Raw genomic sequence first — 20,100 nt, forward strand, 5'->3', positions numbered from 1 at the left:
TACTAGAACAACCCAACTCAAGATGGCGACTCGCTAAACTCAGATATATCCCTCCGGGTGGCCAAAAAGTAGATGTTAACCCAACTGGCCTCCAGGGAAAGCCCAGCGGAATAGCTCCGTCTTTAACGCCCTGCGGAAACTACTCAAGTCCCACAGGATCCTGATCTCCATCGAAAGCATATTCCACCTGCTTAGAGAAAAGAAGAAGAAGAAGAAGAAGAAGAAGAAGAAGAAGAAGAAGAAGAAGAAGAAGAAGAAGAAGAAGAAGAAGAAGAAGGGGAAGGGGAAGGGGAAGGGGAAGGGGAAGGGGAAGGGGAAGGGGAAGGGGAAGGGGAAGGGGAAGGGGAGGCTCAAGGTGGCTTTCAAGCTCCTTTCCCTTCCTCTCCCCACAACAGACACCTTGTGAGGTAGGTGGGGCTCAGGGAGTTCTGAAGAACTGTGACTAGCCCAAGGTCACCCAGCAAGAATGTACGAGTGCGGAAACACATGCCTCATGCAATCCAAGTTGGCTGGGCAGCTGAGAACATGAACAATAACAGGTACTACTGCCAGAAAAAGGGCTTCTGATCAGAGAGTTACTACTTGCAACATCTGTCATCCATGCCATTCACACATTACACAAGCAAGGTCAGGCAAATGAGTGTGCATTGTGTGAACTGGCCCACAGAGTGGCGCAACCTAGCATGGTGTAGTGGTTAAGAGCAGGTGGATTCTGATCTGGAGAACCGGGTTTGATTCCCCACTCCTCCACCTGAGTGGTGGAGGCTTATCTGGTGAACCAGATGTGTTTCTGCCCAGAGCCCTTAGGGGATAGGGCGGTATACTAAATCCAACTAATAAATAAATATAAATAAAATTTCTGCACTCCTACATTCCTGCTAGTTCACCTGGTTCACATCCGGTTCACCAGATAAGCCTCCGCTGTTCAGGTGGAGGAGTGGGGAATCAAACCCGGTTCCCCAGATTAGAATCCACCTGCTCTTAACCACTACACCGGTGTCCCATAATATAGCTGCTTGAGCAAGTCCACATTTCTGATCAATGCAGCTGGAAGAAATTACTCATGAATCAACTCAGGGCCTCTGGGAGGATAGAACCGATGGGGATCTCACAAGGTGCTCATTTTCAGGGTGTCTTGTGGGGCTTCATTGCACAGCAGCCGCTACTGTTCTGGAATTTTACATCTTGCCAACACCGACACCATGGGGTGGCATCATAACTTCTTTATGGCTGCAGCCCCTCTAATTGCACGCTGCAGGTTATGTCAGGAGTGAACATAAATGATGAAGTCGATCGCTGGGCGAGGAAAAACGCGGGGCGCCTGTGGCATGCCAGCCGCTTTCCTGCCACCAGGGGGGCAACTAAGGACAATACCCTATAAAACAAGCTCTGCGAAGAGAGTTCATTTTGGGAGCGCGGGGTTTTTTGTTTTGCAGGAGAAGAGGAAAAATTAGCTGCATAGTCTCGCTCCCCACCATCAAAATGGATTTCAGGAGTTTTGTGTAAACAGGGCACTCAGTTGTGGGAGCCTAGTTTTAAGCAGGTTTTTTAAAAAAATCTCTTTCCATTACTGAAAACCAGTCGAATGTAACAACAAAGGTTGTGGTGGCTGTGGTCTGCCTGCGAGGCCGAAAAGCCGAGGCTCTGTTGCCCAAAGGCATCGTGTGACAGCAGCTAGCAAAAGGCGACTAAGTGGATTGTAGCAGACATTGATTCAGCCGAGGGTACGATCCCCTTTTCATTCCATGCAAAAAAGGCACTCTGCCTTTCCGGAATTCGCTCTCCGTCGAGGCAGCGCTCGATGTCGCTCGAAATCCGCACAAGCAAGTGTTGGAAAAGTCGCTGCAGTGGTGTAGGAGGTTAAGAGCTCGGGTATCTAATCTGGAGGAACCGGGTTTGATTCCCCGCTCTGCCGCCTGAGCTGTGGAGGCTTATCTGGGGAATTCAGATTAGCCTGTACACTCCCACACACGCCAGCTGGGTGACCTTGGGCTAGTCACAGCTTCTCGGAGCTCTCAGCCCCACCTACCTCACAGGGTGTTTGTTGTGAGGGGGGAAGGGCAAGGAGATTGTAAGCCCCTTTGAGTCTCCTACAGGAGAGAAAGGGGGGATATATATCCAAACTCTTCTTCTTCTTCTTCTTCTCCTCCTCCTCCTCCTCCTCCTGCGTGGAGAATCTGCTGGCACAGATTGCTCAGCCACATGTGTGCGTGGGACTTGTTTTTTTATCACTCGTGCCTCCTCAGAATGCACACCTGGCCACTTTCTGGGTGTGGCATAGTGGCTAAAATGTGGCTGTGGAGCCAGGCATTCCTAGTCCAGTGATGGCGAACCTTGTCGAGACCGAGTGCCCAAATTGCAACCCAAAACCCACTTATTTATCGCAAAGTGCCAACGCAGCAATTTAACCCGAATAACCCCCCTCGAGCAGGGTCCAGCCTGCTGTAGCCTCCAGCAAGTCCCACATGCGCCGCTCTGCGCCTCTCTAGCATCTTTGCCGCCTCTTCACCCCCCACCCCCGGTCAGCAGCCACCTGGAGCACAGGCACCAGGCCTGCCAGCCGAGTCCTCCCTGCTCGCTTAGGTGCACGCACATCAAGTCCCGCTTCCCAGGCCAGCCTAGATGTGTGTGTGTGGGGGCCATTTCCCCCCCTCCCCACGAGATAAACTCTATGCGCGCATGCCCACAGAGAGTGCTCTGAGTGCCACCTCTGGCACCCGTGCTATAGGTTCGCCACCACTGTCCTAGTCCAAGGGATCGACCTGAATGCACTGCTTGAAATCCTGTACTAATTCTCAGCCTCGGCTGGCTTTGCCCAGGTTGCTCTAAGGGCTGTCAATACCATTATTTGTGACATGCTTTCAACTTTCAAGGAAGCCGCTGCTTCAGTAATTGTGAAGCTGTCGCTGTGTGTTGCTTGCATGTCTGTTCGGAAAGCGCGTAGCAAAAATAAGCAGCAAAACGTCCCTTGTGCGCAAGCTCACACGCTGTTTCCCACCTGAAATGCATTTCCTGAACTAGTTAATGGTTCGTTCCGATTTGGGTTTCGATTTAGCCTCTGCATAAATTCTCTTTCTGATGGGAGGCTTGTTTAACTGTTGTGAGATCACTATAGGCATTCATTGTGACTTAACAGAACCCGTCGCTGTAGGAATATAAGTAGCTCTTTGAACCCCACAGTCTGTTGAAAGCCCTACATGGATATTCTCACCACAGCCGGTTGACCCACTGGTGGAAAGGTCAGGCTGCAGCATAGGTCAAAAGAACCCTCTGTGCATCAAGGGAAGGCAGAATCATGCATATATTGTCTCCTGACATCTTAGATGGAGTCTTCCCTGTGCCCTGATGAAGTACCTTAGCATGCCGGACCTAGGAAAGAAGGAACTTTGAGCGTTACGTGAAACTTTTTTTAAAAAAAAGGAGGAGGGAAAGATTCACCCTCGCAATGTGTGTCTGTGTCACTTTGCCTGCATTTCAAAAAAGGAAACAGTTTCCAACAAGCATGCTTTTTAGGAGCAGCAGTGGTGTAGGAGGTTAAGAGCTCGGGTATCTAATCTGGAGGAACCGGGTTTGATTCCCCGCTCTGCCGCCTGAGCTGTGGAGGCTTATCTGGGGAATTCAGATTAGCCTGTGCACTCCCACACACGCCAGCTGGGTGACCTTGGGCTAGTCACAGCTTCTCGGAGCTCTCTCAGCCCCACCTACCTCACAGGGTGTTTGTTATGAGGGGGGAAGGGCAAGGAGATTGTAAGCCCTTTTGAGTCTCCTGCAGGAGAGAAAAGGGGGATATAAATCCAAACTCTTCTTCTTCTTCTTTTTGGCGGTCCCCTTTGTTATTGTTGTGGTTCTCAAAAATCTGCTATAAATGTTACAGCAAAATGCTTCGGGAGGCATGTCCTGATTCGTGACTGTGAGATGCAGACCTGTTTGTGGGCAGGGCAAATGTCGAATTTTTTTGACATTGTTTAACCATGACCTGGCCTGATACCTAGCTATTCAGCTTGATTGAATTTCGAGTTCTGGTTAAATTTGGCCTTGACTTCATTTTCAAAGAAGCTTGGAATAACTACATGCGGTGTGTCTATCCTTAAAGACAAATTAACAGATCTTTGGTTCAGTTTACCAGGTTTCACAACAGCCAACTTTTGTAGAAATTCTGCAATTGTGTTAGCTTTTGGTAGATGTTCTTCCTCACATTTCCGCCATCTTTTAATCCACACGTGTCTGTACAATTGTAGCAAGGTGGTCTTTTACATCTCTGTCTCTTATTCTTGCTTAGACCATCCACGGCCACCAGGGGCCCATCACAGCTGTGGCGTTTGCGCCTGACGGACGGTATCTTGCCACTTACTCGAACAAAGATAGTCATATCTCCTTTTGGCAGGTAAGCTGTATATTTCGAAAAGGGCATGCCTTGTTTATTTATTTTGCTCTGCTTAGCTCTATTTTAAAAGGTTTCTGTCTGTGTGCCTGTAGTAATACATCTTCTAAATAGAACGACTGTGTTTTCCCAAATGGAAGAATACTTTTGTCAGGTGCGCCATCGTCTTATCCATGCCCAAGTTATAAGTATGTATAGGAAATATTTAAAAATGCTTTACATGTAAGATTTTAATGGGGATCATTGTAAATTCAGTTGCACTCTTTTTGAGTAAATAAAGAAGCTGGTCCCAAGCAGGTAACCCTCAAACTAATTGCTCAACAAAAATTGAGGCAAATTCCTTCCAACTGAGATGCTATTTTGGTACTTCTTATAACTCTGTTCTTGCTCTTCATTTGTGATCTAGCCAAGGGCAGAGTGAGGGAGAGCAGTGCCCGGGGCATGCATGCGCCCCCGGAATGCCCCCGCCTCGCCCACACACCGGCGCATACCAGGGGCGTCCCGCCCCCTGCCCCCTTGGCGCAACGCCACTGGATCTAGTGAATGAACAGTGTGGGAACAGCTGGGACTTCCCTGTAATTGGCTTTAATAAAAAGGTGGTTTCTCAGGCCCTTTCCGCACGGGCCAATAGGTGAAGGGTGAGACAAAACTCAGGTTGGGGGGGAACTTCACATGGATCCCACTCCTAACACGAGTCCGGTCCACGTTTCCCCCCCCCCCAGGGGGTTTCAAGAATCGCGATTTGTGCCATTCTTTTGTTTTAACATGTCTCACAGCCAGTAATTGAACAGCCGGGCAGGATGCGCATTATGCAGCTGCACTTTTTTTAAAAAAGGGGGACAGCAAGGCTCTTGGGGGGGTTCATGTGTGTCTGCATGAGTATCTGCGCATCAATGGGAGGTAAGAAAAAAGGCACACCTCCATGTGAAGGCACATTGGTGACCCGCATTATCTCCGGGGCCACCTGCACAGAGACATGCAAATGGCCTGGGCCTGCATCGGGCTCGTGTACTGCAGCTGCACCCCACTTTGTTTCGACTGTGCAGAAAGGGCCTCAGACTTGTGTCCTGCAAAATCCTGGTGTTCCCCAGAAGTTCAGGAGTTCCTTAAGGAGAAGATCAGAAATGACCAGCAAGCCTCTATTCAGGCCATTGCTGATTTTTCCTTCTAGTGCACAACCATGGGAGATAATTAAGAGCATGTTGTAGGGAGAATGTTCATGTACCACATCAGTAACATCGAGAAGGCTTGCCCCGTGTCCTACCTGAACTTGGTGCATCTTGGAACATGTTCCAGAATCTACTATGATGTACAGGTGTCCTGTGGAAGGCACATGAAGATTCCTCAGCAAACAAGTCAGTGTAGAAAGCATACCTCAAACAGCATGATTAAAATGTCTAAATTGAATGTCACCAAAATGTTGAAATTAAATGTCACCAAGTCTCAAGACTGGAATCTCAGCTGAGTCCCTGCTCCCAACCTGGATCTTATAACCTGAAACCCAGCAACCAGAGGCTATATTCTGTTCCACAGAATGATGTTAGTAGGGTTATATATTCCTCCGCCACAGAACTCAACATGCTGGACCTTCTCTTTTACAGAATCCTCTGCCTGGGTCCTAGTTCTTACCCGGCACTGCTACCCTGCCCAGCCCAATCCATTTGAAAATTTGAAAGTAAAAATACATTTTGGCATAAATGCTCTTGTATTGAATTACCATTTTCAGTAATGCACAAAAGAATGGTTTTGGAAGAGGCAGTTTATAAACATGAACGATAACTCTCATAATCGTTCGGGACTATATTATGCGGAAGCATATAACTTTATCAGCCGCTGCACCTCAACTGACCGAACTATCATCTTTCTGTGGAAGAGAGTACAGTACATTCAGAAGTTCTGCTGCCCCTGCATGACCTGAAAGGAACATTAGTTTGTGTACTCCCACTTGTGAAAGAAGTAGCACAATTTCTGCAGGAAGACATACAGTGCTTTAATATCATTGTTAACAAAACAGCTAAGGGCCTTTGGATCACTGGAATGCACAACAGATAGCTTGAATGGGGGTTTTGTATTATGTCGAAAGAAAGACCTTGTCTCTTACACTCACAACAAGATAGTGAGGATATAATGGCTTCCATAGACAGCAAGAAATAATTTTAGCAGTTCCGTTCACAAAGAGCTTGTTGCACGCACAGAAATCTTGTGAGGAATTCAACTGCTAAAGTATTCAGTAGTTCACTTAGATAGGAGGAATGCTTTATTATTATTTTTTGAACCAAAGACTCTTGAAGCAATTCCTATAATCAGTAAAACCAGAGACATTCTTTAAAACGCACCCACCCATATTATAACTCTACAAAACACTTTGTGTGGCTTTCACAGCAGCAGGAGAATCTTTCTGGGGCTGTGACGAAACGCAGAAATGAAGATGCGTGGCTCCTGAATAAAGTTCATTCACTTTGCAGCTCCGTTTCAGGCAGGAAAACTGTTAAAAGCATTTGCTTTGATAACCAAGCTAATCAAATACGTTCTGTTAGTTCATCTTGCTACTCCGCAAATATGGGGCTTTCAAGGAATAAGGCAACACACACACACACACACACACACACACACACACAATTGTTTGCATGCCCACTAAAGGCATTATGTTGTGGGCAAAGTCCAGCAAACTGCAACTGCTGCATGACTGTCACTTGTTCCTGGGGGGTCTGTGCCCCATTGAGGCTTCTGGAGCGTAGTGGTTAAGAGCAGGTGCATTCTAATCTGGGTTTGATTCCCCGCTCTGCTGCTTGAACTGTGGAGGCTTATCTGGGGAATTCAGATTAGCCCGTGCAGTCCCACACACACCAGCTGGGTGACCTTGAGGCCAGTCACGGCTCTATGGAGCTCTCTGAGCCCCACCTACCTCACAGGGTGTTTGTTGTGAGGGGGGAAGGGAAAGGAGATTGTAAGCCCCTTTGAGTCTCTTACAAGAGAGACAGGGGGGATATAAATCCAACTCTTCTTCTTCTTCTTCTTCTTCTTCTTCTTCTTCTTCTTCTTCTTCTTCTTCTTCTTCTTCTTCTTCTTCTTCTTCTTCTTCTTCTTCTTCTTCTTCTTCTTCTTCTTCTTCTTCTTCTTCTTCTTCTTCTTCTTCTTCTTCTAATGTAGCCAGAGCTAAGAATGTGAATAGGAACAACTTCCTGGATTATTTATTTATTCGTTTATTTAATTTTATAGGCTCAGGGTGACTTACAACAATAATTGGCAATACTAAGATCAATAAAATCATTCCCTTGTAACTACCACCAAAGTCTTCTCTAAGGGGATAACAATTACAATTTAAAACTCTGCCCCCTAGAAACCCAATATTTACACTAATATTACACAAAAGAAAAGGAACGGGAAGAGAAAGGAAAGGAAAAAGAAGAATTGGGATTGACATATCTTCGAGTGCACAAGCTAATCTGGTTCCTCAGATAAGCCTCCACACCCCAAGTGGCAGAGCAGGGAATCGAACCCGGTTCTCCAGATTAGAGTGCACCTTCTCTTAACCACTACACCACACTGGAGGAAGGGAGGGGGAGGGAGGCCAATAGATGGATAACCTTGTGCTTGGATCCTTGCTAGGAGAGTAGGATAGTTCAATAAAGGATCTCTGCTTAATTCTACTGAGAGTGGGAGAAAACAAGGGGGCAGAGTCTTTTGGGGCCCACTGCAGCTCCTGAGCAACTTCGGGAAAGGATAGCAGAAGTTCGACCTGTCCTGTTAAAAAGTGTGCAGGTAATGCAGGGCATGGAGTCCTTCCTACTAAACCAGAGGATTCAGCATCACCTGAGACATGTCCTCTCAGAACCCTCTCAGCCCACAGGCAATGGCAAGCCAACATGTGCCTTGACAGCAACTTCCCAACGCCACCAAGGGTTTCAGATGTCACGCCTATACACTGTATAGTGTATTTATTTTACCTGTGTGCTGTTTTATTGGTTATTTGCTCTGAGACGGACTTTGGTTGGGAAAAGGTGGGGTCACAACCAAATAAATAAAATAATAATAACCACACTCTACCATGAAATGACGTACAGGTGAAGGAGTGGCGACATCCCCAGTCAACATAGTGGAGCCCACCACCCAGCCATATTGAATAAAGGGCATATGGGCAGTGGGAGGGCTCACTGACAGGTGTGGGGGAGGGACATGCAGGCAAGGGCTGGAAGGATGGTGCAAGCAGGTTCCTGATAATGGTCAGAAAGGAGAAGGGGCCTTGGATATTATCTGCCTGGGGGCCTCCAGAAGCTGGAACCAGCCCTGGCCAAAGAGACCAGTGGGTGGCACTATACCCTGTCTCATATAAATATGTTAGTTCAGTCAGTTTAGGTGCAGAGGTTCAGAAAATTGTATTCTTCCACTTTAGAATGTAGTCCCGAACAAATATGAGAATTTTTACATCCTGCCTTTGTCAAAACCTTTTTTTTTTTGCATTATTGAACATGGCACTTTGATACCTGGTACCTGGTACCTGAGCCCTGCAGGGATAGGGTGGGATATAAATCAAAAATAGATAGATAGATAGATAGATAGATAGATAGATAGATAGATAGATAGATAGATAGATAGATAGATAGATAGATAGATAGATAGATAGATAGATAGATAGATAGATAGATAGATAGATAGATAGATAGATAGATAGATAGAAGAGCATTTATAGTTCATTGAATGTCTGTCATCAGACTTTCAAATGGATGGGGGGGGGGGAGCAGGACTAGGCACTAAGACCCAGGCGGAGCATTCTACAATAAAGAAGGTCTGGCATGTTGAATTCTGTGGTGGAGGGATATACAATCTACTAACATCTTTTTGCGAGACAGAGTACAGTAGGGTTGTTCCAGGGTTTTTATCAGGTTTTTTAAAAAACCAAAACAGGTTTTTTAAAAAAAAAAAAAAAAGATTTCCCCACAGCCTCCAATCATGGAGGAATACAGCTTCCTCTTTTTATTTTGGGAAAATGTATCTATCGCTAGTGAGGGCTATAAAAATAAGTATGTGAACGAGCTTAGCTTTCACTTGGACCCAGTGCTCTAATAGACTTGGGCATGGGGGGATTCTCCTGGGCAAAGTCCTACCGAAGTGAAATCAGTGTTGGGTGGTCAGAGTATTCCCATGCCTTTTGGTGGGGCTCTCAAATGCAGGTATTTCCGGAAGATTACGCCTCCCCTTCATCATCCCAGCCATTATAGGTGAAAATATCTTTGTCAGCCAAGAAGGAACCTCTGCTGGTAGAATTTACCGTTTCCTCGGATTCCGTATTCCTGTAACTATCAGCGAACACTATATATCTTTTAATCCACCGTGAATTTCTGCATGTCATTCGGTGATAACCGTACGTGCTGCTAAGAGTATTGAATTATTATCCATCTTCATAGAGTGTGTGATTCCTGAAGCAGTGAATAAGAACTGTGAAAACCCTCCCTTCCATCACTTGCATATATTTAGCTGAGTTACATAGGAAGATCTAGGGAAGCAATCAGACGTATTGATTGAGATGTTTTACATGATCATCTGAGAGTGCGGGGGACGGCCGGCGCGATCTCTCTGCCCGTGCACGTGCCTGAACAAATAAACTGCCACATTTACGCCTACTGTGTTTAAATCCTCCTCTCTTCTCAGGTGGATTTTTTTTTAAAGCATAGCTTTAACATAAAGAGTTAAAACGAGCCTAGATGTTGCATTTTAAAATGTAACCCCCTGCACTAGTGATTCTCTCCCCCCCCCGCCCCGCCCAGTACCGCCTGCATTCTATTCAGCACTACTATTAATGCAGGAAAATCAGTAACATTAGTCATCTTAAAAGGGTTATTACTCAAGATGATTTAAATTGTGAAAATGTCAGCGGGGCTTGCATGCTCCCTGCTACAGATGCCGTGATTTACACTCTCTGACACCATTCTGCTGCTAAGAAGGGGAAAGAAAGTAATGGTTTCTCTGTTGCACTGATCAGAATTCAGGACGTGATATCGGCAGTCGCACATCTTAAAACGTCCTAGGGTGCGCCAAGGTTTTTGTGTGGCAGAGTCTCGGGTGCAGCGCTCAGAAACTCAGTCATCCCCACCTGTTCTATGCAAATTTCAAGTTCCTAATGTGTTTCGTAGACGAGGGTGTTCGAGTCTACAGGGGCGTGCAAACCAGCAAAGGGCCGTGCTTTTATTTTCTTGTTTTAAAGCTCATAACCCATCTCGCAAAGTGATATAAATTGTCCAGTTGCCTGGAGAATTGGAAGCTCCAGTATTTAAAGGTTTGTTCCCTTGGTAGTTTGCTCGGAGAAATGGCAGAATTATAGAAAGCTTCTGCCTGTTGTGGCTTTCTTTTTTTTTCTTCTTCTTCAAAAGATAACACCCATTCTGCCATTCAGAAGCCTCAGTGGATGAAGCAGATGTTTTGTACCGCTATCTTGTACAGCTGTGGCAGTTCATGACACACGTCCGAGCTCATACAAAAAACTGTCCCAGCGAGCTCCGTAGATCAATCATTGGCTTGAATTGTTAATTAATACTGCAATTTTGCGGGTTTGTTTGTTTTTTAAATGCATTTTAAGTGCAGATTCAAGTCACATGGCCAAGGATGTGTGTTGAATTTTTGCACTGGAATACTGTTGCCCCAATTTATTGATTCAGTGCAGGAAGTTCCAGTGAGCACATAGATCTTTCCTGACAACAAGGACGTCCCTCTTCATTGGAAGAGAGAGCTTTGAATATGGATACTGGGGCATACATAGAGCTAACTTCCCCATGGAAGGTTCTCACAGAACAACTTGATTTCTGTTCTTTCAGCAACCCTGACATAAGAATCACATAAGGTAGACCATTTCTTCATCCCGTTGTATATAAATTGGGTAAGGAGAGCTAAGAATGAGAAAATAATGGCTTCCATAAGGCCATCCAGACTGGAACTTTATACTAAGTGAACTATATATGCAGGGGCGTACCACCCAGAGGGACATATGGGTCAAATGACACCAAGCTGTGACCATTTAGTCACATGGAGGGTGGAAAATCCCCCCTCCTCCTTCCCCCCGGGTCCATACACTGACTGTGTGGCATGGACCATTACTGTGTTCAGATTTGTGAGTTGGAGCATGTTCTATAATGTGATGGTGACTTTGAGATGACCTGGTGCAAAAAAAGTTGTTTGGTTGTGTGGGCGATAGTGGACGGCCACCCATACGGTGGTGGTAGGGGCGGAAAACTTAGATTTTGCACCGGGCTGCATTTTTCCTAGATATGTCTCTGCATATATACATCATTCGTTGAGCAAGATCCAAGTCTGTAGCATCTCAAAGATCAGCAAGTTTTCAAAGATACAAGCTTTTGAGAGTTGAAACTTCCTTCATCAAATACCACTTGTACCTGATGAAGGGAGTTTTGACTCTCGAAAACATATGCCCTGGACATCTTGTTGATCTTTGAGGTGCCACCAGACTTGAGTCGTGCTCTTCTACTGTAGACCAACTTGGGTATCCACCTGAAACTGTATTCACTGAGGTGTGGTTTCCAGGAAAGCTCTTTCCAGTGGCTGCCAAGAAGGAAGTATAGATGGATGGTAGATTAGGGGTCAGTGAAGCGTCCTATGCCTCTATCCTCTTCAGAAGCAAAACAGACAGTCGCAAAATTGAGATGTGGCTGGCTTAGTTTCTCTCCCCTTTTGTACATGAGCAGTGCAGGAACTTAAAAAGATCAAACCAAAGACCCATCAAGTCTAGCACACTGTGAGCACAGCACCAAACTCTAGGAAGCCCCTAAACCGGAAGACTGAACGGCATTATCGTGCTTCTGCTCCCCAGTGACTGATATAAAGAAAGATGCTGCCTTTGGTGCTGGAGGGAGTAGATGTCTGTCCTGACTACCAGCCCCGTCCTCCGTAATATGGTCCACTCTCCTTTTTAAAGCCTTCCTTGATAGCACCGGCCACATGTGGCGACAGTAAGTTCCACAGTTCAACTGTGCACAGTGTGAAGGAGTGCCTCCTTTTGTCTGTCCTGAATCCTCCGCTCTTCTGCTTCGGTAGGTGACCCCAGGTTGCCATGGCGATACGAATCAAAAGGCATGGCTCCCCCTCTGGCCGCAAGCCTCACGAAAAGAAACTGTACCATCAAGCTCTCCAGAACTAGCAAAGCCAATGCAGCAGACGTGCTTCATAAATGGCGCTTTAGCTGAGTTCGGAGGGCAAGAATGGGAGATCTCCAAAGAATACCAGAGGTGTGGCTTTGAGGCGGGCAATAGCAAACCACCTCCGGATGTCTCTTGTCGTGAAAGCCCTTCACGGTCACCACAAGGCAGCTGTGGCTTGACAGCAACAATTAAATAAATAATGCAGCGTCATCAAGGGCATTTGCAAGTTTTCATTGATTCTCACTAGTTGAATCGGCATGATGAGTGTGAGATGAATGAAATCATGGAATCATAGAGTTGGAAGAGACCACTAGGGCCATCAAGTCCAACCTCCTGCCATGCAGGAACACACAACCAAAGCATTCATGACATATGTTCATCCAGCCTCTGTTTAAAAACCTCCAAAGAAGGAAATTCCGCCACACTCCGAGGCAGTGAATTCCACTGTCGAACAGCCCCGACAGAAAGTTGTTCCTAATGTTTCGGTGGAATCTCTTTTCCTGCACCTTGAATCCGTTACTCCATGTCCTAGGACCGAGTCTCTAAGGTGACAGAAAACAAGTTTGTTCCCTCTTCAACAGGACATCCCTTCAAATATTTAAACATAGCTATCATGTCCCCCCTTAACCTTCACTTCTCCAGGCTAAACACCCCCAGCTCCCCAAGCCTCTCTTCGTAGGGCATGGACGCCAGACCTTTAACCATTTTGGTTGTCCTCCTCTGGATACATTCCAGCTTGTCAATATCCTTCTTAAATTGTGGTGCCGAGAACTGAACACAATACTCGAGGTGGAGTCTGACCAATGCGGAGTATTGCATTCCCTTCTCACTGGACACAGGGTGTAACAGACTTCCCGCTGTGATACACCTCTGAAGATGCCAGCCACAGATGCAGGCGAAACGTTAGGAACAAGATCCACCAGACCACGGCCACACAGCCCAGAAAACCCACCACAACCAAATGCAGAGTAGAATGGTACAATTACTTCTCTCGATCTAGACACTATACTCTTATTGATGCATCCCAGTATTGCATTTGCCTCTGGTTCAAGGTTATGGAAAAAGAAGAAAGGACCAACTTCCGGTCCCTGTGCGCCAACTGCAGTTGTCAGTCATTCATCTGTTAGCTGTCCCACCCCGCAGGGAGGCCCACGTAGCATCAACCAGAGCCAGCCTTTTTTGTTATGGTTCCAGCTCTGTGGAATGGGTTCCCCAAAGAGGTGAGGGAGCCCCCTATTGGAGATTTTTAGGGGCACTGCAAGGTCTGCCTTCTTGCCAGGGCTTGTGAGAGGGTGTGAATCTTCAGGGGTGGGGGGCAGGCATCTTTTAAGGGGCAGGAGGAGATTTGCTATTATATTTGTGGTTTTTAACAGAATGTGTTTTTAACTATTATCGTAATCTGCCTCGAACCACGAACAAAAGTGGGATATAAATGCTATAATAAATAAACCAACAAGCCACATTGTTGTCGACGGAAAGCCTTGTTCCCTGGACTATTTTGTAGGCAGGTTCTGCATTTCACACCGCTTGACACTCCTCCCGAACCAATCTTGGGTCTTTATACTGACTGGCCGTTTCTCTCTTTCCTGCTTTCTCCTGGCAGATGAACACCTCTCTTTTGGGAAGCATCGGGATGCTGAATTCTGCCCCCCAACTTCGCTGCATTAAAACGTACCAAGTGCCCCCCGTCCAAACTGCGTCGCCCGGCACCCACAGCGCGCTCAAACTGGCAAGGCTCATCTGGACTTCCAACCGGAACGTTATCCTAATGGCGCACGATGGCAAAGAGCATCGGTTTGTGGTATAGTCAGGAGGAAGGAATCCTTTCGCTAAATACAGTTTTTTCTTAAAGCTCCCTGGTAAAATTTCTCTCCCTCTCTGCGATCTCAACCCTTGGAGGGTCTGGGTTGGTGACCATAAAAGTTATCCCGCTGGATTGGCCCGATGGTGTCACACTCTGCTTTGTACTCCAGAGCAAAGAACCTGTTTAAGCCATCTACTGAGTTGGAGGTTTGCACATTAACTGGACAGCCCGCGATAATGACATGAGCATGTGAGGGGAAGGGGGTGTTTGAATCATAGATGCGCAGGTAAAGGGAAGATCTTGAGTTTGTAGCAGTGGCTTTCTCAGGAAGTGTCTGGAAGACCTTAATTTGGAACTTTAAAAAAAAAATCAGATCACAAGTTTTAAGCCGGGCTGAATCATAACCACATTAAGAAAAGTTGAAATCAGCCACAAAACCTAAATGTAAGAAACAATTATTTGAGGTATTTAAAAATCTTGATGTTTACTGAAAGCTTATATGTTTACATTGACGTTCCTCCGGCTGTCGTTGGAGGAAAGCTGGCTTTGGCATTTTAGGACGCTTTCGGAATCTCTGGGAGTCCCATGGCATGCCCATCGCAGCTTCACAGTTGCAACTCCCTTTGCTTTCTTGACCGGCAGAAGAGAACCGAGTCCTTCCCATGTTCACAGGTGCGCCAGTAAGCTCACTGCACCTGCCAGTTCGCAGCATTAAAAGGTTGTACTTGTCAGGCTTGGAAGTTCACAAAAATCTAGATAGGAAAGAAAAATTTTTTAACTTGCTTTGAGAATTGGCATGCTTCCTTATATCCGTTTCTGAGTTATCTGGGAATGGTGGTGCTCCATAACGAATGAAGGAACAATGTTATGGATGTTAGGGAAGGGGGAAAACCTTGAAGTTGTGGGAAATTTTAGAACACGAAAATTGGCAAAGAAAAGCTGGGGGGGGGGGGCGGTATGAATATCAATGTTTTCTGGGAATGTTAATGTATTTATATCCGATGCTGTTCTCTCTTCCGCTGCACTGGGTTTGGCAAGAACGCAAGGACCCTTCACATTTATACTACTGAACTTGTTTGTGTGTATGTGTGTGTCTTTTTTAACTATGTAAAACTAATCATGAAGTAGCACATTTTCAACATTTTGGTTTCATTCAAGAACAGGAACAGTTTGGAAATAAATGGGTGACCCAAAGTTAATCATTATTGCGAGAAACGGAAAAAGTTAACTAGAATCCAGTTTCAATATTTTTGTGCATCTTCCTTATAAAGATCTAATTGTAACAGCTGACATTCACATATCCCTCCCCTCCACGTCTTGCATAATAATTTTTGTGTGAAGATGACCTGGTTTTTGTTCACAGAGATGAAAAAATATGTAGACGATGTTTTATTTAAACACTGTTGTGTTTGTGTGTGTGTGTGTTCTCAGTGCTTCTTCCTTGCATTCTGTTTGCCTTGGAAAACAGGCAGAAAGAATGCTCATATACCCTTTTCATCCAAACGCACTAAGTAGAACCGTAACATCATCCACCACGTGCTAGACTGTCTTTGTTTTAGAACGTTCCACTTGGGTCCTAGTGCCTACCTAACAGAACCCAAATGGAACATTCCAAAACAAAGACAGTCTAGCACAGGAGTCTGCAACCTGTGGCTCTCCAGATGTTCATGGACTACAATTCCCATCAGGGATTTGTAGTCCATGAACATCTGGAGAGCTGCAGATTGCAGACCCCTGGTCTAGAGATGGCGAATAAAGTTACAGTTCTACTTAGTGCTTTTGGTTGGAAAGGGTACAGTAAATGCAGACATGTTCAACAAAAGTGGAGCCTGTAGAAAATTCCAAAGTAGACTCTGAATGAATAAATAAAAGGAAATGATAGATTCTTTATGTAAAACATATTGGGTGCATTTTTTTCTGTGCAGTCCCCCTTGAAATGAACGAAATTTGTTCAGGAGTAGTATAGAATCCCTTCTCTGCTTCAGTGGGTCTAACAGTGGAGAAGTTCCTGGTAGTTTGCATAGCATTGATTTTTTTAAAAAATGAGTAAACGATCTGTTTAATACACTGTACATGTAACAAAGATTGCACAGGCCACAATCAACATACCTACTTGGGATTTTACGAGCGTAGCAAGGAATTAAAGACTATTAGGAATGTTTATCTTGCACTGTTGTAAATGTGTATCCTTTTCAACTAGGGCAAAGCTAAAATAGTGTGTGTTTAGTGGTGGCAAAAAAAATCAGTCTTGGGTTGTAGATGTTTTTAAGTGAATTTAAGCAGTGTGCATTCCATTTAGGACAAGTGACTGTGGAATTTGGAAAAGGCACAAAAAATGCACTGAGTACGGACACTTTTCAGGATCAAACATAACGTTCAAGTGTCGTGTTTGAGTGCAGATAATGAAGAGATAACTTTGTGCTTTTCCCCATGGAGATTCCAAAGGCATATTTACTTCTGTTACAGATTTCCTTTGTTCATCTGTTCCCGTGATCACAGCACGGGGCTCTGCCTCTTACATGGTGCTGCGGATAATCAGGGAGGCAGTCCCATTTCTTCAGCCTTGAGTAAATGCCTTCTGCTTGCAGTGGGACTTGGTGCAAAAGAATGCAAACCACTGCTGCAGAAAATTGAACAGGCAATCCCTTCTTTTATGAAGTTCGACGTAGGGTAGCTGGACAGAAGCACACATTACAATAAACACAGGGTAGCCGCTGAAAACGGCATCCCCGTGCCAGGTTTTCTCCCTCCCTCTTTGAAACCTGTAATAAAACTTAGCTGTGTCCTGATGTCATAACGTGGTGTATTTTTCCCACCAGCGGGTAGTCAGTGATGTTAGCCGGGGCAAGAACATGTATGACATGAGGACACATGTCGGATTAGTTGCAGAGGAGAAGGGAAGAAAGACAGACCCAGGGGTTGCTGTTTTAGTCAGTAGACTTTGTGTGTGTTGTGATGTGCAGTTCCATTGTCTGTGTGCACTAGAGATGGTGTGTTGTGCTTAATACGCAGGAACACAGACAGGTTTGTTTCAGTAGGCCGGTACACACATATTTTTTTAAAGACCTGGAGGCATAGCAACCATGTTCGGTGAGTGAACTTCATAACTAGTTTGGGAATTTTTTTAAAAAAAACCCTAGCTGCTTCAAAATACGTTGCCAAATTCAAATTTGCAAAAAAAAAAATTGAATACACCTTCTTTCATTAGCCAAAAGGAACATTCCAGATGTACAGATTTACCCCAGTTGTGTCTTCTACAGATATCTAACAAGTGATGGGGTTAATATCTGCAATTGTTCAGGGCTTCTAACCCAGGGGTCTGCAACCTGCGGCTCTCCAGATGTTCATGGACTACAAATCCCATCAGCCCCTGTCAGCATGGCCAATTGGCCGTGCTGGTAGGGGCTGATGGGATTTGTAGTCCGTGAACATCTGGAGAGCCGCAGGTTGCAGACTCCTGTTCTAACCCAATGAGAAAGCTAGTCTGTGGACAGGAGTAATTTAAACAGAGGAATCAATATTTACATACTAGTGACTGCAACAGTCCACCACGCCCCCCATGGTGAGTTCAGACGGGAGCTGACAAAAGCTTCTCTACCCTTTGCAGATAGTAGCCCTCCGAATCTTAGTTCCCCTAACCACCATGGACGCAAATCTGCGCTCGAGTGACTTTCTCCCCCCTCTCCACACAGACTGCCCCCCACAGCTTAGGTCTTTCACCACTGCAGTAAAATTTGTATTGTCATTCCAGTGTAAGCTTTTAGTGTTCTATTGATTTGTTAAGTACTGTATTTGGATTTGTCCTTGTAAACGTAGAGACGTGTGTGTGGCTTCATTGGCAGTTTACAAGCAAAAGATGACATGATGAGACACCTGTATGAAAATTTTGTCACGGCTGAAGTCGCAGTGAACGGTACCCAATTAAAATGTGCCGAGAAACTCTTTGGCGATTCCACTTGTTGGCTGCTGCATGTACCAAATGGCCCTATGTAGATAATGTGTGTGAAATAAATGCTGAATCAGACCGAAGACCGGCTCCCCTGTGTTGTGATCCTCGTTTTTGATTGCCGCACTCAGGGCTACCACGTGGTAGCACTATTAGGGCTGGAGATGTTGCAGTTAAAAGTACAGCTCTTCCTGACACAGTCACCACACGTCTTATTCCTCTTCCCTTCTGTGAAGTTGTCTAGTAAAATAGACTTGTTTTGTGCCACTTCAGAATTCTTCCACACACCAGTCGCGCTGAAAAGCGAGGGCAGGAAAACATGGGAGTCAGCAATGCTATAATGCAAGCTAATTTCCACTATGGTATAGAGCAGTGGTGGTGAACCTATGGCATGGGTGCCAGAGGTGGCACTCAGAGCCCTCTCTGTGGGCACGCACAAACAGAGTGCCCACACACACACACATCTAGGCTGGGCTGGGCCGCTGGGCTCAATTATTAGCATTAAACGTAAGACCTAGTTTTGGGGAATCAGTGTAGGTAACCCTGGTAAGCGCTGTCAAACCCCACTGATTTTCATGCGAAGAACTAAAGTGCGATCCTTTACCTAGGAGTAAGCTCAGTTGCTGGCAATGGGACTTGCTTCTGAGTAAACCCTCCTAGGGTCGTGATTCACCCATTGGAAGAGTTGCACGGTTGCTCCAAAGCAAAGCCACCGACTACCACCAAGCTTACTCCTGAGTAACGTACGCCTCGGAGCCAACTGTTTTTTTCTAAACGAAAACCTCAGTATTCAGGTTAAATTGCCGTGTTGGCACTTTGCGATAAATAAGTGGGTTTTGGGTTGCAATTTGGGCACTCGGTCTCGAAAAGGTTCGCTATCATTGGTATAGAGCAGGGAGACCTTATTTCGGTATAAAGGCAGCATATGAACGTTTATAAATAAATAAATAAATACATAATAGATGGGAAATAAACGATAGATGGTCAGCCATTTTTAGCAGTGCGTGCCCAGCTTATCTTCACATCTAGCCTGACCCTTTGTTTCACGTTCAGTTTTTCATTTGGCCACTTAAAACATTTCATTGGGACCAATGGAGGCTAATTTTCTGAAGATCCAATGTGTCCATGCAGCAAAAAGAAATCAGAAGGTGAAGGGGCCACACGAGAAGGCGGTTTGTTTGGGGCCAATGTGATTCTCCCTCAAAACAAAAATGTTGCTGTTTTACAACCGTGATAGCATCCTCCACAGCACTGGGAAACAGTAGGTCTATTTTTTTTGTGTGTGTGACCTCGCCTCTGGAGAAGCAGCTGCAGAGCCAAATTATTCGCCCGAGATGTTTAGACAAGGACAGCTGTCCGCGGGGAGAGGAAGACGTCGTCTTTGCCTTGTCCGGCGATCTGGTTCTGCATACCTGCGGTATCAACGGATTAATTATTCTTCAGAAAGGATCACAGCGAACAATTGATTCATCTCTGTCTTCCCGCCCTCCTTTGAGGTCTTTTCCAGTAAGAAGGCAGAATGGTGCGAATTAAGCCAGTCATTACATAACAGGAGAAGGGAGGTGTGCGTGAGGCGATCACAAAGCGTCCCTAATTGCATCACTTCGCAGCGCCCCTTGATGCTCAAGGTGCGTGCCTGTGTTAAAATAATTGATGGCTGAAATATGTTGTTTTTTTTCCTATAGGTAGAATCTGCTCGGTAACTGTTCTATTCCTGATCGCATAAACTGATCAAAAGCAGAAAGGGCATGACATTAATAGGAAGGTAAAGCCAGGCAGTGCCGGCTGAACTTTCACCTTTCACCTCTTCAGCTGACAGACA

At 45.6% G+C, this 20,100-nt stretch overlaps 1 protein-coding gene across 1 annotated transcript in view; it reads left to right on the forward strand.

The window, feature by feature from the left end:
• Positions 1–18,361, forward strand: part of LOC125436949 (WD repeat-containing protein 7-like) — a 232,635-nt gene extending 214,274 nt beyond the window's left edge. Inside the window, exons 13-14 of the mRNA XM_048504332.1 lie at positions 4,280–4,384; positions 14,132–18,361. Of these exons, the coding sequence (XP_048360289.1) occupies positions 4,280–4,384; positions 14,132–14,335 (309 nt within the window). The 3' untranslated portion in view covers positions 14,336–18,361. The remainder of the gene's footprint in view (positions 1–4,279; positions 4,385–14,131) is intronic.
• The last annotated feature ends 1,739 nt before the right edge of the window (positions 18,362–20,100 follow it).

Source organism: Sphaerodactylus townsendi, linkage group LG07 (assembly GCF_021028975.2).
Source record: "Sphaerodactylus townsendi isolate TG3544 linkage group LG07, MPM_Stown_v2.3, whole genome shotgun sequence".
In the NCBI taxonomy this organism is placed as follows: Eukaryota; Metazoa; Chordata; class Lepidosauria; order Squamata; family Sphaerodactylidae; genus Sphaerodactylus; species Sphaerodactylus townsendi.